The 19,309-nt window shown below is 43.7% G+C and overlaps 2 protein-coding genes across 2 annotated transcripts in view; both read left to right on the top strand.

The window, feature by feature from the left end:
• Positions 1-98: 98 nt before the first annotated feature.
• Positions 99-4,705, top strand: LOC115583092 (DNA-directed RNA polymerase III subunit RPC6). The gene is made up of 9 exons (XM_030419544.1): positions 99-390; positions 1,276-1,393; positions 1,476-1,543; positions 1,762-1,829; positions 2,537-2,649; positions 2,744-2,887; positions 3,669-3,776; positions 4,241-4,432; positions 4,534-4,705. The coding sequence occupies exons 1-9, from the start codon at positions 329-331 to the stop codon at positions 4,609-4,611; spliced, it is 951 nt and encodes a 316-aa protein (XP_030275404.1). The 5' UTR covers positions 99-328; the 3' UTR covers positions 4,612-4,705.
• Positions 4,706-8,313: 3,608 nt separating this feature from the next.
• The window catches only part of LOC115585411 (NACHT, LRR and PYD domains-containing protein 12-like), a 36,257-nt gene continuing 25,261 nt past the window's right edge, over positions 8,314-19,309 (top strand). The window contains exons 1-11 of the mRNA XM_030423755.1: positions 8,314-8,637; positions 9,420-9,705; positions 10,097-10,186; positions 11,443-13,124; positions 13,221-13,297; positions 14,820-14,993; positions 15,164-15,337; positions 15,508-15,630; positions 15,852-16,025; positions 16,202-16,375; positions 17,087-17,260. Coding sequence (XP_030279615.1) covers positions 9,432-9,705; positions 10,097-10,186; positions 11,443-13,124; positions 13,221-13,297; positions 14,820-14,993; positions 15,164-15,337; positions 15,508-15,630; positions 15,852-16,025; positions 16,202-16,375; positions 17,087-17,260 — 3,116 coding nt within the window. The 5' untranslated portion in view covers positions 8,314-8,637; positions 9,420-9,431. The remainder of the gene's footprint in view (positions 8,638-9,419; positions 9,706-10,096; positions 10,187-11,442; positions 13,125-13,220; positions 13,298-14,819; positions 14,994-15,163; positions 15,338-15,507; positions 15,631-15,851; positions 16,026-16,201; positions 16,376-17,086; positions 17,261-19,309) is intronic.

Raw genomic sequence — 19,309 nt, 5'->3', positions numbered from 1 at the left:
ATCTGCTGTTCAGTCATTCAGTCACCTCCGGTTAATGTTCTTCAATATGAGCAGAACCACATCACATGACTGTCCGGTCTGACCTCTGACCTTCAGTCCGCTCAGTCACCTGGACCAGCACCAGGACGGAGACTGGTTCGGGTTCGCTTCTGTTTGTTTTTTTTAAGCAGGCAGTTTTCAGGACACGCCCACCGGCAGCTAACTTTTCAGGACCCTGAACTAGCATGCCTGCCTGACAACATTAGCTAAACGGCTAACCAGCAGTCAGAAGAACCCCGACAGGAAAGTGAAAACAACAGAGTTAAACACTAAACACAGCAGAGGTAAGATGGCAGACGTGAAAGTGAAGAAGGAGACGAACCTGTCGGAACCGGCGGAGGTCGAGAACAGGTCAGTTCGGCGACGTTAGCGAACCTTACCGCTCAGCCTGCTGCTGCGCACTGGAGGCGGTGCACCAGACTCCGTGCTGATTCTTTTCAATTTAATGTTTACCTTGTTGTCATCAGACACACACAGCCCACATGTCGACAATAAACACATTTCCTGGACCGGTGTGACCTGATAGTTAATTCCGCAGTATTTGCTCCATATTCTTGGAGTTGGCTGCGCTATGACCGTCCACTCAGAACCACAGGGCAGTTAGTGTCCACATCTGACGGCTGTTTCATCCAGAAGTTCTGCTCAGTGTGGTTCTGAACGGAAGGATCCGTCATGTTTATTAAGTTAGCAGAGAGGTGAGTCAGCTGTTCATGTGAGCAGAACCACTGACCTGTTTGAATTCTGCTCGGTCCAGTTTGTTTCTGTGTTGTTTGGATCAGAGTTGAGCTCAGCACAGCAGAACTTGTGATCCTGATGCTGTTGACGGATCCACTGGTCGGATCTGTTCTGTTTTCACTCAGCTGAGTCTGATTGTTGGTCGGACAGAATATGTGAAGGCTTCATGGGGAAAATACTTTATAGATTTAACAACAAATCAATGAATGGGAAACCTAAAATACCTTGAAAATCAATGATAAACTATAGAGACAGAAATATAAACATGTTTGTCTTTTCAGTAAAATGTTTCTACAGAACACATTTATATTTTATATTTTCATTTATATACTTTTATATAGATCCGTCTGATGTTTGACTCTTTTCAGTCAGAACCACATGAACCGGACTTTATATCAGTCCAACACATTCAGGAGCAATCACAACATGTTTGCTCCATAAAATGTCTGAAGGTCCACATCTTCTGAACCAGAACTTTAACCGTGTGTGTGTGTGTGTCAGGATCAAAGAGCTGTGTCAGCAGTTTCCTCACGGTATCACGGACCAGGTGATCCAGAACGACATGCCTCACCTGGAGCCTCAGCAGAGAGCCATGGCCATCAACAAGCTGCTGTCACTGGTCCGTCTCATGCTGATGATGTCACTGCATCTTCTCCTCAGAGTGATCGATCTGTTGTTGATGATGTCATGTTCACCTGCAGGGTCAGCTGGACCTGCTGAGGAACAGCTCGGGTCTCCTGTACAGGATGAAGGACATACAGAGCACCAGGTACACACACACACACACACACACACACTGCGGCTGGCTGATTTGTGGCCATGTTGGCTGTAATAAAGACGTTATTTAAAGCTGAATCTTCACTGTAGCTGCTCGTAATGAAAATAATAACATGGTTATAAAGTTCCTGTCAGCTGCACTGAAGACATAAAGAGCAGCTGACTCACAGGTGTGTGTCCATGAAGCTGTGTGTTGTCGTTGTGTTTCAGTAAGATGAAAGGTTCAGACAACCAGGAGAAGCTGGTCTACCAGATCATCGAGGACGCAGGAAACAAAGGTAACAACCTGAACCTTCGTCACATCATCCTCATCGTCACACATCAGACTGAGCTCAGGATGCTAGCTGCTACGCTAGCTGCTATGCTAGCTGCTGTCTCCAGTCTGCACACATGAAGAGCTAATTCTGTTTACAGTATGTTCCAACTGAATGTCTCGGTGAGCTGGAGCACACAGGTGTAGCTCAGGTGTGTTTCTTAGCTAACAGAGTGACACTGATGCAGCTTCATCAATGTAGCTCCTCCATCACCTCCACACGTGGTCTCCTGTAAACACACAGTGGAGTGGTTGAGGTGTAGCTGAGGTGTGATTGAGGTGTAGCTGAGGTGTGATTGAGGTGTAGCTGAGGTGTGATTGAGGTGTAGCTGAGGTGTAGCTGAGGTGTAGCTGAGGTTTAGTTCAGGTGTGGTTGAGGTGTAGTTCAGGTGTAGTTGAGGTGTAGCTGAGGTGTGATTGAGGTGTAGCTGAGGTGTGATTGAGGTGTAGTTCAGGTGTGGTTGAGGTGTAGCTGAGGTGTGATTGAGGTGTAGCTGAGGTGTGATTGAGGTGTAGCTGAGGTGTAGTTCAGGTGTAGCTGAAGTGTAGTTCAGGTGTGGTTGAGGTGTAGTTCAGGTGTATCTAAGGTGTGGTTGAGGTGTAGCTGAGGTGTAGTTCAGGTGTAGTTCAGGTGTGGTTCAGATGTATCTAAGGTGTGGTTCTGTGCTGCAGGTATCTGGAGCAGAGACATCCGCTTCAAGAGCAACCTTCCTCTGACGGAGATCAACAAGATCCTGAAGAGCCTGGAGAGCAAGAAACTCATCAAAGCCGTGAAGTCTGTGGCCGTGAGTGTCGGACCGACCCGAACAATCAAACTGTGTTTGTTCTGACGAGCCGGCGCTGTGCGAATACCAGGTGTGCTCTCTGTGTTGTGTGCAGGCGTCCAAGAAGAAGGTGTATATGTTGTACAACCTGCAGCCGGACCGCTCGGTGACGGGCGGCGCCTGGTACAGCGACCAGGACTTTGAGTCCGAGTTTGTTGAAGTTCTGAACCAGCAGTGCTTCAAGTTCCTGCAGAGCAAGGTACCGAAAAACTTTATTTAAACAGCTGTGAGATCGACATTAAAGGTGCAGTATGTACAATTAAAAAAAAATTAATAAATAAATAAACAAAAAGGGATCCACAAAGTAACCGCTAACTGCTGCAGCTACTGTTAGCTACTTAGCTCAGTTAGCTGTGCAGCTAGAGTTCCTAAGCTGAATTGTCAGCTCAGAGCAGCGAGGGGTCGTTGGTGTTCATGACGTCACTAGTATACAGTACAGAGGTGACCCGGCAGGTTCAGGTGAGGAGGGGAGAGAGTCAGCACCAACAACCAGAGGCCAGAACCATCGGGCCGGGGCTAGCTGGTTAGCACGCCAACTTCAGTAGACACCCCTGCAACACAATACAAAGATGTCAGTGTCAGAATGTCAGAAGTTTTTATTCAGTCACAGTATTTTTTTTTCTTCCACCTTTCATGGTTTCAGTGATCCTACAGCTCAGAGAGAGCTAAGGTCCACGGGCCGGACCTGAAACCTGGGCAGCTGCCGTGAGGTCAGAGCCTCTGTACCAACTGTTCTAGATAGATAGAATTACTTTAATGATCTCAGACTGGGAAATTATTTAATTTCTAGTCCATATTTGCACGTTTTAAACTAAAATCCTTCCATATTGCACCTTTAAATCAAGATCTCAGACTGGACTGTTGTCATCTGACTCCTCCAGGAGAAGCTTTAGAATGACCAGCAGGAGGCAGCAGAGTCACAATGTGTGTGTGTGTGTGTGTGTGTGTGTGTGTGTGTGTGTGTGTGTGTGTGTGTTCAGGCTGAAGCAGCGAGGGACAGTAAGCAGAGTCCGATGGTTCAGAGGAACAGCTCCTTCGCCACCTCACATGAAGTCTGGAAGTACATCTGTGAGCTGGGAATCAGCAAGGTGACACCCATGACCACGCCCCTTTCATGACATCACACCTCAGATTGGCCAAGCACACCCACCCACAGTGTCAGTATCATCATCTCTGATGTCGGTATGGAACAAACATAAATGTTCCAGATAAATGCTTTCAGAAGTCAGAGAAGAAAGATTCTGCAGAACTTCACTGAGGATCTTCATGTTTTAAGTTTCCTTCAGTATCAAAGTAATCTATTACATCCATGAGTACACTCTGTAGCATCATCACAGCACCTTCATGAGCTGGAAATGGTTCTGTCTGCTGATTGGTTCACAAACTGGTCTGTGTGTTGGTGTTAGCATGTTAGCATCAGATTAGCAGCAACAGTTTGACAGTTGATAAATATCATCAAATAATATAAAATATGTATAATCATAATGCTGCAGAGAGACAATCATACACACACACACACACACACAGATTGACTGACAGGTGTGTTGTACAGGTGGACCTGTCGATGGACGACATCGAGACCATCCTGAACACGCTCATCTATGACGGGAAGGTGGAGATGACCGTCATCGCCGCCAAGGAGGGGACGGTAGGCAGCGTGGACGGACAGATGAAGCTTTACCGCGGCGTCAACCCCGTCATCCAGCCGACCGGGCTCGTCAGGACGCCCTGTGGACTCTGCCCGGTAACACACACACACACACACACACACACACACACACACACACACACACACACACAGTGTGAGAGGCTGTCCATGTTTGACTTCCTGTTTCCTGTCCTCAGGTGTTTGATGACTGTCACGATGGAGGAGAAATCTCTCCGTCCAACTGCATCTACATGACGGAGTGGTTGGACTTCTGACAGCAGCTCGTCCATCTGATGAAAACTGTATTTTGATCCGTGTTGTTTATTTTGTATTTATCACAAAGTTTAATAAATGTCCGATGTGAAGAGAGCCGTCGTTTGGTATCGTTTTATAGAAGTTCAGTATAGATACAGCAGCTTCACTCCTCAGTCTCTCCTCACAGAGTCGTCGTTGTTTCTCTGTCTTCTGTCGGTTTGTTCAACATGAGGAGGATTTTGTGAAGCAGGTCGTCCTCTGATGGAGGTCACTGAGCTCTGTACTGTCAGACTGCTGCTCTCTGTTTGCCTTTCATCTTTAGTGAAGCACTTTGTAAGCTGCTTTATAAATAAATATATCTTTACTTTTACTATTATGAACGGCTCCAGTGAAGACTTCATGTTAATAAAGGTGTAAATCTGTTCTGGGATCAGGTTGTGATGTGTTCTCTCCTGCAGACTGTGATCACAGCAGATGAGCTGATGGAGACTTCTGATGTTTCTGTGGTTGTTTCTCTGTTTTAAATCAACTCTGTTTTACTGTGGGACGATGCAACGGCTGAATGAGCTGCACATCTGCAGCAGCTGGACGTGGAGAGGCTGAGACGGGTTATCCAAGATGGCTTTTTCCTTCATCCTCCTCTCAGCCACCGTCTCCAGACTGTCCCGGTCCAGTCCGACCACAGAGCGGGCCCTCCTCACCAGCTGGTTCAGCCTGCTGACCTCACCAACACACCACAGCAAAGGAGAGTACGCTGGCCTCCACAGACTGGTGGAAGGTCTTCAGCCTGTTATAAACCCTCAATGATCTGAGTCTCCTCAGGACCAACAGCTCTGTCCCCTCCAGCACCACCTCCATGGTCTGACTGATGTTGAGCTTCAGGTGGAGGCTGTTGCACCATGTGATGAAGCTCTATCAGTCCTCTCAGCTCCTCTTCTGTGTGTTTTACTGTGTTTCTCCATCATCTCCCATAGACTTCAATACAGTCTGACACCAGAGATCCAGTGATGTGATGAGCCTTCCTTCTTCTTCAGGTTCCTCGGTCAGTAACAGGAAGTGGTTGATGTGAGCTGGTGCAGAGCAGCAGAGTGTCAGACTGCAGAGTGACCAGCAGGAGGCAGCAGATCCACACAGATACAGACAGAGATCATCTGTGACTGATGGAGGTGAAACATTAAAGCTTCAGGTGAAGGTTCACATTAAAACTGCTGACGTCACTTTGAGTGTGTAGCAGAACCCATAAATACGTGAATATTAGCTTCCTTCAGTCAAACTGATGTGTTAAAAACACTGTGAAGCTACTGAAGAAAAAAGAGTTTCATGTGAAGTTTTTGACCATTTGACTGATTGTGAGACAGATTTGTTGTTAAAAGACTCGTTTATCTGTTTGTTCAGTGTGTGAATGTGTTAAAGGGAAATTTCCACCCTAAAACAAAACTCACACTTTGTCTATAAAGAGGGACGTTATTTCTATACAGAAAATCAAACATATGCAACAAAACGGTTTATGCTGAAAATACAAATCTTCATTTGAAGCATGATTGACATCATCCTCTCTCAGTGCTAAATCAGTTGTTGTGTCATGTGGCACGTCCCTTACGCATGGCTGAGGTTGAGGAGTCCAATCCCAGCTCCTCGGTTGGAAGGCCCAGGCCGCCAGCAACTCTCCGTCAGCTCCCAGACCAACAGCCCCCAAGTGATCATCCGTCGGTGGTCCTGACAAGGTCAGGGAGGGTTTTTCAGTTGGCAGTTCAGCCTGCAGATGGTCTCAGTCGCCATCTTCGCTGTCGGCTTTCAAGGGGTCCCAGCCTTCGTCTTCGCCGTTGTCTTCCAGAGGGTCCCAGCCTTAGTCTTCACCTTCATTCTTGCCTTCGCCTACATCTTCGCGAATAATGGAGACTGGTTCAGTTGTCCTGACGTTGGTCAGGAGATTGTTCCACCACTGAGGCACCAGAACAGAGAAGAGTCGTGATTTCAACGAGCGACCTTTGTTTGCTCTCAGTGATGGCGGTACCAGCCGGCCATCTGATGTAGCAGAGTGCAGTGCTCTCTCTGTCAAACTCAGTGCTGACTGAATGACGTCAGAGACGGATGGAAAGTTATTAACAAGCCAGCAAATCTGCAGGATCATCGAGGATTACCACCAGGTTTCTTGCCATCGACTGACAGGTCCATGTGAGGGCAGTCTGTCCCGGGATGAAGAGGAGTTCAGGTTTACTCAGGTTGAGTTTGAGGTGATGAGCAGCTGTCCAAGCAGACATGATGCAGACATTCAGAGATGAGCGTCACAACGTGGCTGTTGGAGGAGGACGAGGGGAAAGAGAGGAACAGTTGGTGTCGTCAGCAGAACAGCGGTCAGAGAATCCATGTGACTGCAGAGCCTCGTCATCTAGTGTTAGTGGAAACAGAACCGGTCCTGATACTGAGCGTTGAGGGACACCAGTTTACAGAAAGCAGGGTTTGGACAAGGAGCCGTTCCATGTGACCTGAAAGGTGAGATTTGTCAGGTATGATGTGAACCAGGTTAGAGCAGAGTCAGCGATGTTCAGCCAGAGAGGACTGACGAGTGGGACGAGGTTCTGGAGCGACTCAGTCACTGTGAGGAGGCCCGTCTCAGTGGACTGAGCGGTCCTGAAGCCGGACTGATTTGGTTCAAGGAGGTGGTTTTCTGAAAGATAGGAGGACAGCTGGTTGTAGACGGCACGTTCCAGAGTTTTAAAGACTCAATCTCATTTGTTCAGACTTCACCTCGACCCTGCATAGCATGACTACTTCCCAAAAAAAATAAAATGTATGCACTTGTATGTTCGTATCTTTAGCACTTCTATCATGTTTGTCTCCATCTTCAGTATCATTGTCACACAGACCGAACATCAATGGTGCTGCAATATTTGTCAGCTGTTTTGATTTTAGGACAGCGTGTACGCCATCTCAACTTAGAGAAATTCTTCAGTTAGAATGACTCTATGAGTTTATTTACTTTCCTTAGATAATAGTTTTTCCTAAAAATCCAGACAGACAGAAAAATGTCCCAACTTCTTATCCTGTCTTAACTTCAGGTTCAATGATCATTTTATTCTGAACACAAGTCCTAAACTCATGGGGGCGTCCTGTCTTATCTTAGACCTGGAATCTAACTGAAGAGTCCAAACTGCTCGGACCCTAATTACACATCGTGTTGTTCTTTCCCAGAGCTGATAACAGAAGTTGCTAAGGAGTGAGACATCTTGTTCCTTTATGATCTCTGTTGAGAGCTGCAGATGTGTTTTACCCATCATGCAGCTGACAGGCCCAGAAGACTCAAACAACAGTTACTTTCTTTAACTTCAGTCACTCTTTCAAACTCAGTGCTGACTGAACGACGTCAGAGACGGATGGAAAGATATTAACAAGCCAGCAACCTCAACTTCAACACACGTCACAGCATCGCAGTGAGAAGGAGAGCACAGGAGTGTGTTCACCTGAGTGTTGTAGTGACATCACAGCCAAGCCAGAGGAGATAATACCAGTGACTGCTGCAGGGTTAACTGACCCGGAGTCAGTCCTGATCATATACATTCACACTGCACACAGAACACAGATGTTAGAGTGTTTCAGCCAGTTTAAAGAGGTGTTAGTTTCCTCCAATCAAAGCTCTGTAGGTTTTTCATCCGACCCTGAACTTCAGAAGTGATTTGTACACAGAATGAGGAATGCTGACTGGGTTCTGTTGTTCAACCTGTTGTTGTTTGTCTTCTTGTTGTCGGGGCTTCATTGTTCCTGCAGTTTGGACTCTGGATCTCTGTCAGTGTGTCTAACTGCTGTGAAATCTCTCCCATCAGAGCGCTGACTGACAGAGCTTCTGTAACACTGACACCTGCTGCTGACTGGCAGCACTACAGCTCACACTGGCTTTCTGCTCTCACCTCATTGATGTGTCTGGATTTGGATTTGAAGGTATGAGGATGTGACGGCTGTCGGTCAGATGAACACAGACACCAGCAGCGTCTGTCAGAGTCTGTAGACGAAGGAAGAACCACTCTTTGACCTCATCTGGACTTTAACAGGTGAGAACTGTGACAGCTAACATGACACACCTCTGATGAACAAACTACAACATCAACTTGTGGATGAGAGCAGTGATGAAGTGAATGAAGACGATTTGAAGTTCTGAATGTTCATGAATGAACTCACTAGTTATTCTATGAAATGTGACTTTCTCAACAAAATGAGTCTTTTCATGTTTTGTTTAATTGAGTGATTTTAATGTGAGCTGACTTTACTGCTGAGAGATGAGGGAGTGTCAGGTCCTGCTGTGTGTTTGTATCACTCTTATCACCACATCATCTCCAACATGTCAAAGTAACGTTAGCTCACAATAAGAGAGCGATGTTGTAATGTTGCTTTACAACTTTATTGTCCAGCTGAGCCTGAAAATAAACATTAGTAGACTATAAATGTGTTCAGGCTGCAAACTGAACGACTGTGTTGAGTCTTGGTTCATTTGACACAAGAGCACAGGACGCTTCCCAGCTTTGAACACTCGACCAAAACAGGCGACACCGTCTGACAACCAGAATTGTCTGAAGACAGTTGGAGTTAAAACAGTGCAGACCACTGATTGGTCAGTCTGACAACCAGGGTCATGTTTCTGTGTTTGAATCATCTCTGCCAGCAGAGCAGAGAATAAAAAGGTCAGCAGTTTGTGTATGTTGTCAGTACAGGTCGCAGTGTGTCAGGTCATAAATGCAGCAGCTTCTCAACAGTTCAGACCGGTCTTCCCTGATGTTTCCCAGCTGATGGAAGTCTGGCTGGTTTTCCTTCAGGTGATAACACTGCCTGTCTTTAGCAGGGAGCCACGATGACACCAGAGGACATTTTCAACACTCTGGAGGATCTAAAAGTTGATGAATTCAAGGATTTCAAATGGTATCTGAAGCTGCCTGACATCCTGGAAGGCTACCAAGCCATCAAACAGTCCAGGCTGGAGAGAGCAGAAAGACGGGACACAGTGGATCTGATGGTGAACACCTTTACACTTGATGGAGCTCTGAAGGTGACCAAGAAGATTTTAGAGAAGATCAAGAGGAATGACCTGGTGCAGAGTCTGTCAGCCAACAGCTCAGGACCAGAAGGTCAGTCACAGTCTTTATTTTAATATCATTTTCAGATGAAGAGAGTGAGTCGACCACACAATACTTGTAAAGGAACAGGCCTCTCAGTACAGAAGCTCATTGTTTTCAGCAAAGAGAAACAAAGAGGCCTGATTTCATAATGAGGAGAAAAGGTTGATGCATCAATAATTGTTATTGGAGAGGATGGAGGATTGATGGTGCTCTGGTTCACAGAATAAACATTGTTTAACTGAGCAGAGATTCATTTTAATGGTGCAGCAGAGCTCTGCCTGAAAATCTGGATTAACTCATTTTAAACTAGTTTTACTAAACTCAGATTAGATCTGATCTTAGATTAAAGTAATCCTTGTTGGTGCAACCCAGCCATAATCTCTGTCTTCACCTCTCTCAGTGTCAGTGAATGTCGGTGATGTTGGAGAGACTCCAGAGAACAGAGGACCTTCTTCCTCTCAGAGTGAAGGTAAAGCTGCTGTATTCTCTGGTATGTACGGAAGCCCTGAAAGACAACGTTTAGTTTTTAGTTTGGAAAAGTAAAAAGTAAGTAAGACTGACTGCATTATAACTGAGTGAAAGCGGAGACAGAAGTCCTTGATGATCTTTAGTTGAAGCAGTATCAGAGTATCTGCAGCTCTGAAAGACACTGAATACAAAGCATTGATTCAGTTTCTTCAAAAAGACCCTAAAAGCTATTTAAAAGTCTTAAAAACCATCTGAAAGGAGAATATTTTTTCTTGGCTACCGTAGACTGTAACATCAGTTTTATGTTATTCTGTACGTGGCTGTGAGCTGTCAGGAGGATTAAAACTACAGTGGGACTGTTGTGACAGTGGATTGAGCTGAAGGAGGCAGTTTAATCCTTTTTATGTTGAATTTCAGTCAAACCATCAGATCTGCATCAAACTCTGTCTCTACTGCAGCTACAGCAACCAGGTTGCAGGAGGTAATTTATAATTTCTGATTGGCTGCTATTATTAAGAGGGCGGGTCTTATGTAGTTTGAACAGTATGAAGCATTTTTGTTAGCTTGTTTCTGTTTGTCAAACTGAATGAACTGAAACTGACTTCAGCTCAGTTCATGGTTTTTAACTCAGATTTGGATTTGACCTGACCATGAAGTCAAAGTGGTTGATAACTGTGAGGACAGAGTGGAATGACAGTGGAAAGCTAGCTGAGCTCACCTGTGGTTCAGATAAGGCCTGCATCGTTTTTTTGTTGAGTGGAAACCAAAGAAACCAGATAAATTATGGTCTGTATGGAGCCACCAGGCTCAGCTTTGTTTTTTCTCTATTGGAAGTGGTTTAAATGATATTGATGTTTAAACATCATCAAGTGATTATAACAAAACAAGGAGGAGTGATAGAAGTTAAGAATGCACACCTCTGGGCCTGCAAGTTGGCTTGAGTCTAAATATCTATATAGACAGAAGGAGAATATTAAAACTGATGCTACAGGACTTGTCATTGTGACATTTCAACCAGAAGATGGCAGCAACACCAACAGCTGCTCAGTGGTCACCAGTCCAGAGCTGTGGTTGTACTGACCAGCTCCCTGTTGGATAGATTTATATGTTGTTGGGGTAAATGAGAGAATGATGTGATCAAATATTAATATTAAGATAGTTTACTGTAACACAACTACAGATATCATACTGTTACAATAGTTTCCATAGACATCTCTCTCCAACTGTACATTTAAAATTCTGCATTTCAGTAGTTTATTGTTTCTATTTGTCACTCAGATGAGATTGTTCCAGTACCAAAGCCACAACCCATCTCATATTACCAGAATATGCTTCAGTCAAACCTCGAGGATCGGTTTAATTATGCACAAGAGGGGAGGGCACCGAGGAAAGATAAGCAACCTCTGGTTGATATCTACACAGAGCTGTACGTCACAGCTGGGGGTGACGTAAACATCAACACACAGCATGAGGTCATTCAGATGGAGGTGAAGCCAACAACAGAGGAATCAATTAAACCCTGTAACATGTTCAAACCCCCCTCTGGTAAAGAAAAATCCATCAGAACAGTGCTGACCAATGGAATCGCAGGAATTGGCAAAACATTTCTTGTCCAGAAGTTTCTGTTGGACTGGACTAACAAAGAAAACAATCAAGATGTGCATCTCATATTCCCCTTTACCTTCCGCCAGCTGAACTTATGGAAGGATGAAACGTTAAGTTTGGCAAAACTCATTCATGAATGTATCACAGAGACCAGAGGCATCACCAAGGAGGCTCTTAATCACATCTTTACGACTCTGCAGTCATCAGGAAACACCAACTATGACAAAAGTAAATTCAAACTGGTGTTTGTTTTGGATGGACTGGATGAGAGCCGCCTTCAACTGAACTGCTCGACCAATAAAAACAAAGGAACAGACTTTGATGTGACACAGTCCACCTCAGTGGATGTGCTGATGTCAAACCTCATCCAGAGCAATCTGCTTCCCTCTGCTCGCCTCTGGATAACCACACGACCTGCAGCAGCCAATCAGATTCATTCGGATTTTGTTGACGTGGTGACAGAAGTCAGAGGGTTCACTGACCCACAGAAGGAGGAGTACTTCAGGAAGAGATTCAGAGATGAGGAACAGGCCAGCAGAATCATCTCCCACATCAAGACATCACGAAGCCTCCACATCATGTGCCACATCCCAGTCTTCTGCTGGATCACTGCTACAGTTCTGGAGGATGTGTTGAAGATCAGAGAGGGAGGAGAGCTGCCCAAGACCCTGACTGAGATGTATGTAGAGTTCCTGAGCTTTCAGAATCATCAGACAAATGAGAAGTTTGACCAAAACATGTGTATTCTGTACATTAAGTCATTAGCAAAACTGGCTTTCCACCAGCTGTCAAAGGGCAACCTGATCTTCTATGAAAGAGATCTAAAAGAGAGTGGCATTGATGTCAGAGGAGCCTCAGTGTTCTCAGGAGTGTTCACAGAGATCTTTAAAGAGGAACGTGGGAGGAAGAATGATGAAGTCAAGATGTTCAGCTTCGTCCATCTCAGTGTTCAGGAGTTTTTGGCAGCTTTGTATGTAGAGATGTCGCTCATTAACGAAAACAAGAATGGGATGTCAGCACTAGCTCAAACTATCAGTGAACATGTGAGAATGTTTTTCAGCATTAAGTCGGTGACAAATGTCCACAGATTTGCTATTGACAAGGCCTTACAGAGTCCAACCGGACACCTGGACTTGTTCCTCCGCTTCCTTCTGGGTCTTTCACTGCAGACCAATGAGACTCTCCCTCAAGGCCTCCTGAAAAAGAAGAGAAGCTCAAAGACCAATCATAAAACAGTTGAGTACATCAAGAAGAAGATCAGTGAGAATCTGTCTCCAGAGAGAAGCATCAATCTGTTCCACTGTCTGAATGAACTTAATGATGGTTCTCTAGTGGAGGAGATCCAACAGTACCTGAGATCAGGAAGTCTCTCCACAGATAAACTGTCTCCTGCTCAGTTGTCAGCTCTGGTCTTCATCTTACTGTCATCAGAAGAAGATCTGGACGTGTTTGACCTGAAGAAATACTCTGCTTCAGAGGAGGCTCTCATGAGGCTGCTGCCGGTGATCAAAGCCTCCAACAAAGCTCTGTAAGTGAACGGATAACTGCAGATATGAACTGCTGTATATCACATGTGAAGGATCGACTAATGAAAGTATTTGATTTCAATTAGTTGATCAATTGAAAAACCTGCATTCTTTCATTAGTTTCATTGTACCTCTGCACATTAATGCAGCCATGAAAGAAAAAAAGAAAAACGTCTGTTTTTTTAAGGTTGGGTGAGTCATTCTGGAGAATTATTGCTGATAATTGAACAAATAGCCAAACAAATTCCCTGATGCACAATAGCATGGCAATGCTACAACTGCTAACAACTGAGCTAACTCATAAAAAAGTATGTCATTTTCTTTCAGCCCCAGTGGAGAGACAACACCGAGCCCTACAGCATGAGAGCTAACAGAGCTAACAGCTGATTGAGCTACACAAACCGTTTACACAAAATGAATGTACTGAAGTATTAAACTGAGTACTGATTGGAGGTAAAAGTACCCTGAGTTTGGAGTTACAGACAATTTACATCAGTGGACATTTTATCAATCTTCTGACAGAGATTAAAGTAACCTTGTACAAGCACTGACCAGGTGGAGCAGTAGCTCAAGAGCACTTCAAAGACGAGAGAGAATGGGGCGCCGTTTAGCTCGGTTGGTGGAGCTCGTGTCCCATGTGCCGAGGCTCTGCAGTGGACCCGGGTTCGACTCCCGGCCTGGGTCCCTTTGCTGCGTGTCACTCCCCCTCTCTCTCTCCCTGTTTCCTGTCATGTCTTCAGCCGTACAGTCAATAAAGCCATAAAAGGCCAAAAAAATACTTAATTACAAATTCTCTCTCTGTTACTAAATTCTGTCTTACTTGTTCTTACTTCTCTTTTAATAGTGTTCAGTTAACTTCTCATTTTGTTTTAAATCTATTTCCTATTTCAATGTAAGATGAATATTATTATTTGTTTCATCAGCATTTCAATTGTGGTTTCATTATACCACTAATAACTAACAACTATAGATGACAATAAGGTAAAGGGACCTTTTGATCAGTAATCGGTATTGGTCGATGCTGCTTCTCGCCATTGATGATCTGCCCCAAGAATCCCGATCAGAGCACCCTTAGCTTAGTTTCCTGTCATTGAAATTGTGGCAGCTTTAACTTCTGGAGCGTGTTGTGTGTTGTTACTACTGATTTCAGTATTAGATTCAGTTGCAGATACATATGAAAGTGCCTAATTTTCTCCATTACACACTTTCAGTATCTTGGCAAACTAAGATGAATGTCCATAGACAAGTAATTTAACCTGCCTGACACACAAAACACACACGACATGGACAGCAAGTTGAACATGAGGATATTATCACTGAAATTGACAGAAATAGAATAGTTGACCTTTCTGAACTTTTCACAAAGGTGAAATGCAAGTAATGAAAAACACTAGTTGTTTAAACATCTACTGTTCACCCGAGACTCTCGATTTTTTGACTCATCAACACCATAACAGGTTCTACAGAAATGTGATTTATTTTGTATTGTGGATGACAGAAACAGTATGACTAACTATCTTCCAGGCTGAGTGGCTGTAAGCTGTCAGAGAGAAGCAGTGAAGCTCTGTCCTCAGTTCTCAGATCCCAGTCCTCTAGTCTGAGAGAGCTGGACTTGAATAATAACAACCTGCAGGATTCAGGAGTGGAGCTGCTGTCTGTTGGACTGAAGAGTCCACACTGTAAACTGGAGACTCTCAGGTCAGGATTAAAAAAGACATATACAGACTGAACAATATCTGTTCCTTTATGTTGTCATTGTTGTCCTGCGATTTTATCATTTGTCTTTTCAGTGTATCAACCTACAATTATAGGTTAAATCAAGCGGAGAGAAAAGTCTTCACATGTGTGACTTGTCTTCTCTTTTTCAGGCTGTGTGGCTGTAATCTGTCAGAGAGATGCTGTGAAACTCTGTCCTCAATTCTCAGCTCCCAGTCCTCTAGTCTGAGAGAGCTGGACCTGAATTATAACAACATGCAGGATTCAGGAGTGGAGCCACTGTCTGTTGGACTGAAAAGTCCTCACTGTAAACTGGAGACTCTCAGGTCAGGATTAAAAAAGACATATACAGAGTGAACAATATCTGTTCCTTTATGTTGTAATTGTTGTCCTGTGATTTTATCATTTCTCTTTTCAGTGTATCGAACTACAATTATAGGTTAAATCAAACAGAGAGAAAAGTCTTCACATGTGTGACCTGTCTTCTCTTTTTCAGGCTGTGTGGCTGTAAACTGTCAGAGAGATGCTGTGAAACTCTGTCCTCAGTTCTCAGCTCCCAGTCCTCTAGTCTGAGAGAGCTGGACCTGAATTATAACAACATGCAGGATTCAGGAGTGGAGCCACTGTCTGTTGGACTGAAGTGTCCACACTGTAAACTGGAGACTCTCAGGTCAGGATTAAAAAAGACATATACAGAGTGAACAATATCTGTTCCTTTATGTTGTAATTGTTGTCCTGCGATTTTATCATTTCTCTTTTCAGTGTATCAAACTACAATTATAGGTTAAATCAAACAGAGAGAAAAGTCTTCACATGTGTAACTTGTCTTCTCTTTTTCAGGCTGAGTGTCTGTAATCTGTCAGAGAGAAGCTGTGAAGCTCTGTCCTCAGTTCTCAGATCCCAGTCCTCTAGTCTGAGAGAACTGGACCTGAATAACAACAACCTGCAGGATTCAGGGGTGGAGCCGCTGTCTGTTGGACTGAAGAGTCCACACTGTAAACTGGAGAGTCTCAGGTCAGGATTAAAAAAGACAGATATAGAGTGAACAATAACTGTTCCTTTAAGTTGTCATTGTTCTCCTTTCATTTTATCAGTTCTCACTGTTCTGAAACTGAATGTTATCAAAATAAAACTGTAAGTTAAATCAAACACAGAGAAAGGTTTTCACATGTGTACTCTACGTTTTTCAGGCTGAGTGGCTGTAATCTGTCAGAAAGATGCTGTGAAACTCTGTCCTCAGTTCTCAGCTCTCAGTCCTCTAGTCTGAGCGAACTGGATTTGGGCAACAACGACCTGCAGGATTCAGGAGTGAAGTCACTGTCGGTTGGACTGAAGACTCCACACTGTAAACTGGATACTCTCAGGTCTGACTTCAGTTTCTGTTAAATGACTACTCAAATGTTTCTTGGCATCTGGTTAAAATTAGCTTAAAGCGAAACTCTCACCAAAAAGCAACCAAGGCTTTATTTGGGATTGAATTTGAGTCATACCTTTGTCTAAAAGCATAATTATGACGAAAGAGGCACTTTTAAAATTTACCGTAGTTTTTGGGTTTTGGGCAAGTAAATTTTGAACGGGAGTGCTCAGGGCAGGATACGCTAGCATCATAATCGCTATTTTTAGAACACTAAGAAGGCTCGACACAACATGATACACTGAGAACATTCTTTGTGTACACAGAGTTTATGAAAAAGAAGGTTTTTGAACTACTCACGTTCATCTTCTGCGCATCTTCTGCGCATTGCTGTCATGGCAGGCAAAAAGAGCTGATCCCTGAGTGCGATCTGACAGGCAAAAGAGTAATGGTGAACCGCTCCTCAAGCGTGCCTGTCAGGTCGCACTCAGGGATCGACACATTTTGCCTATATTTCCCCATATTGGAAAAAAAAAATTATGTGAAAAAACATCAGGAAGAGGAGGATCCTTCTCCCAGGACAGACAGGAAGCAGATGTTGCATGTACAGAAAAACAAAATCATCGTTCACAGATGTAATTCACAGAATGTCTGTCTCTACACATTGATAAATATACATTGTCCTGTGTGTGTGTGTGTCTGTGTGTGTGTGTGTGTCCAGGCTGTCAGGTTGTCTGATCACAGAGGAAGGCTGTACCTCTCTGGCCTCAGCTCTGAGATCCAACCCCTCCCATCTGAGAGAGCTGGACCTGACCTACAATTATCCAGGAGACTCAGGAGTGAAGCTGCTGTCGGCTGGACTCGAGAATCCAGACTGGAGACTAGACACTCTCAGGTATGAACAGACAACAAGAGCTTACACGCTGTTTCTCTGTCACAATGACAAGTTGACGACTGTTGGTTCACAGTCTGAACCAGCAGCACTGCTGATAACAGTGAAGACACTAATTGATGTGTTGAGAGACCCTGTTTACACTGAGACTGACCTCCTGACTAACATCACACTACCACCTGTTGTTGATCATTTAATGACACAACAACACACACTCTGTTAAATATAGTTACATATATACAGTGTTGATTAACCAGAATAAATCTCATCAAGAGGTTTAAAGTTGATTCTTGATCGTGGAAACAGAAGTTGAGCTCAGCTGAATGTCCATTTAATAGTTGTTCTGGACATTCATGTGTTATTGTGAAAGTTGTTAAATTTTAAGATAATGACCAGACTCATGAAAAGTCACATCATTTAATGTTATGTATGTAAATATAAAAGCTGTGTATCATTAATGAGCCTGACTTTCTTCTCAACTCTTTATTTGGCCAGACAGCTTCCTGCTCTCAAGTAGAAGAACATTTTTCACAGTCATAAACCTAAAGACAGATTCAGGAGTCTTCAGGGAAGAAACAAAGATTTATTTTTCCTGTTTGTTATCAACAGAATCACTTTAACGAACACCTCAGTGGCCAGCGACCAAGTCAACTGAAAGGAGAGGTCTTTTAATCCGGTCACCTCTTCAGCAGGAGCTCACTGAACTTTACTGAAACAAATGAACGACATCATTTATTTTGTTTTGTTTTGTTTTATTTATTTTGTGATTTTTGCTGAGTGTTAGTTCTACACATGAACACGAGCATTAAGAACATTGTTTCCACAGAGTTTACTAAAAAGAAAGTTTTTGGACAACTCACCTTAGCTTGTTCCGCTCGCTGCCGTCCTTCCAGTCAAGAAGTATCGATCTCCGAATGCGACGTAACCTGGAGGACATTTAAGGTGGACCTCTACTGTCTTCTGGCAACAACTATTCCCATGATATTGCATGTGATTTTTCCAGCTTTTGATTTCAGCATTGTTTCTTATATGAGGCTCCTTTTTCAACTTCAAGGTCAATAGCGTTTTTTTGCCAACGACCAAACAACACATTATCGGTGCATTAAATGGAACTAAACTTTAAGAGCGATCCAACTTAACTCTCCTGCGTGTTACGTTGCATTCGGAAATTGAAGCTTCTCAACTGGCAGGACAGTGGCGGCGGAACAAGCAACTGCTAACGTGAGTTGTTTAACTGTGAGAGAACAGGATTATAAAATTCAGTGTAGAAATAAGACGGTTTAGTTTTCCGTGGAGAGGTTTTAACAGCCTGTCAGTATTAACGTGCAGTGTTCCGCAGTGATATTGTTCTACATGTTGAGTTATTATTTACATATTTCTGTTGTTCAAGTAAATAATTTGAAGCCAGCTGTGAATGAAAGCTTCAACATTTAGACATTTAAAGAGAAACTCGTCAAAATGCAACCTAGGGTCTTTTTGTGAATGTGAATGTAGTCAAAGGCTTGTTTAAAAGCATAATTACGATGAAAGCATGACTTTTAACATTGACCGTATTTTTGTTAAAATACTTTCTTTTTAGTAAACTCTGTATACAAATAGTATAAAAACAGCTAATGTCCTCAATGCTCGTGTTCATGTGTAGAGACCCTGGTGATACTCTGAGCAAAGTTTCATATTGTCTCGAGCCTTCTTAGTGTTTAAAAATAGAGATTTTGATGCTAGCATAGTATTTGCCCCTAGCATGCCATTGAAAATAATTTTGGGGGGCTTCTTGTTTAGCGGCCACTAAGATGGCAGCTTGAGAGAACTCAGAAAGGCAGATACATACTTACATGTTAATAATAGAGCAGGGTGGAGACAGAGGACACACACACACACACACACACACACACACAGAGGGCACTGATTTGGCCATGTGTAACAAAGGGTGAGACTTCAGTGCGAGATAGGCAGAGCAAAGTCAAACTTAACTAAATTGCACACAACGGCGAAACACATGGAAACCAGAGTCAGGAGTCTTCCCCAGCTAGCTGTAGCTCACCAGCTAATGAT

Source organism: Sparus aurata, chromosome 1 (genome assembly GCF_900880675.1).
Source record: "Sparus aurata chromosome 1, fSpaAur1.1, whole genome shotgun sequence".
Lineage (NCBI taxonomy): Eukaryota > Metazoa > Chordata > Actinopteri > Spariformes > Sparidae > Sparus > Sparus aurata.
The sequence above is the reverse complement of the archived record's forward strand: the minus strand, read 5'-3'. Positions and strand labels throughout refer to the sequence as shown.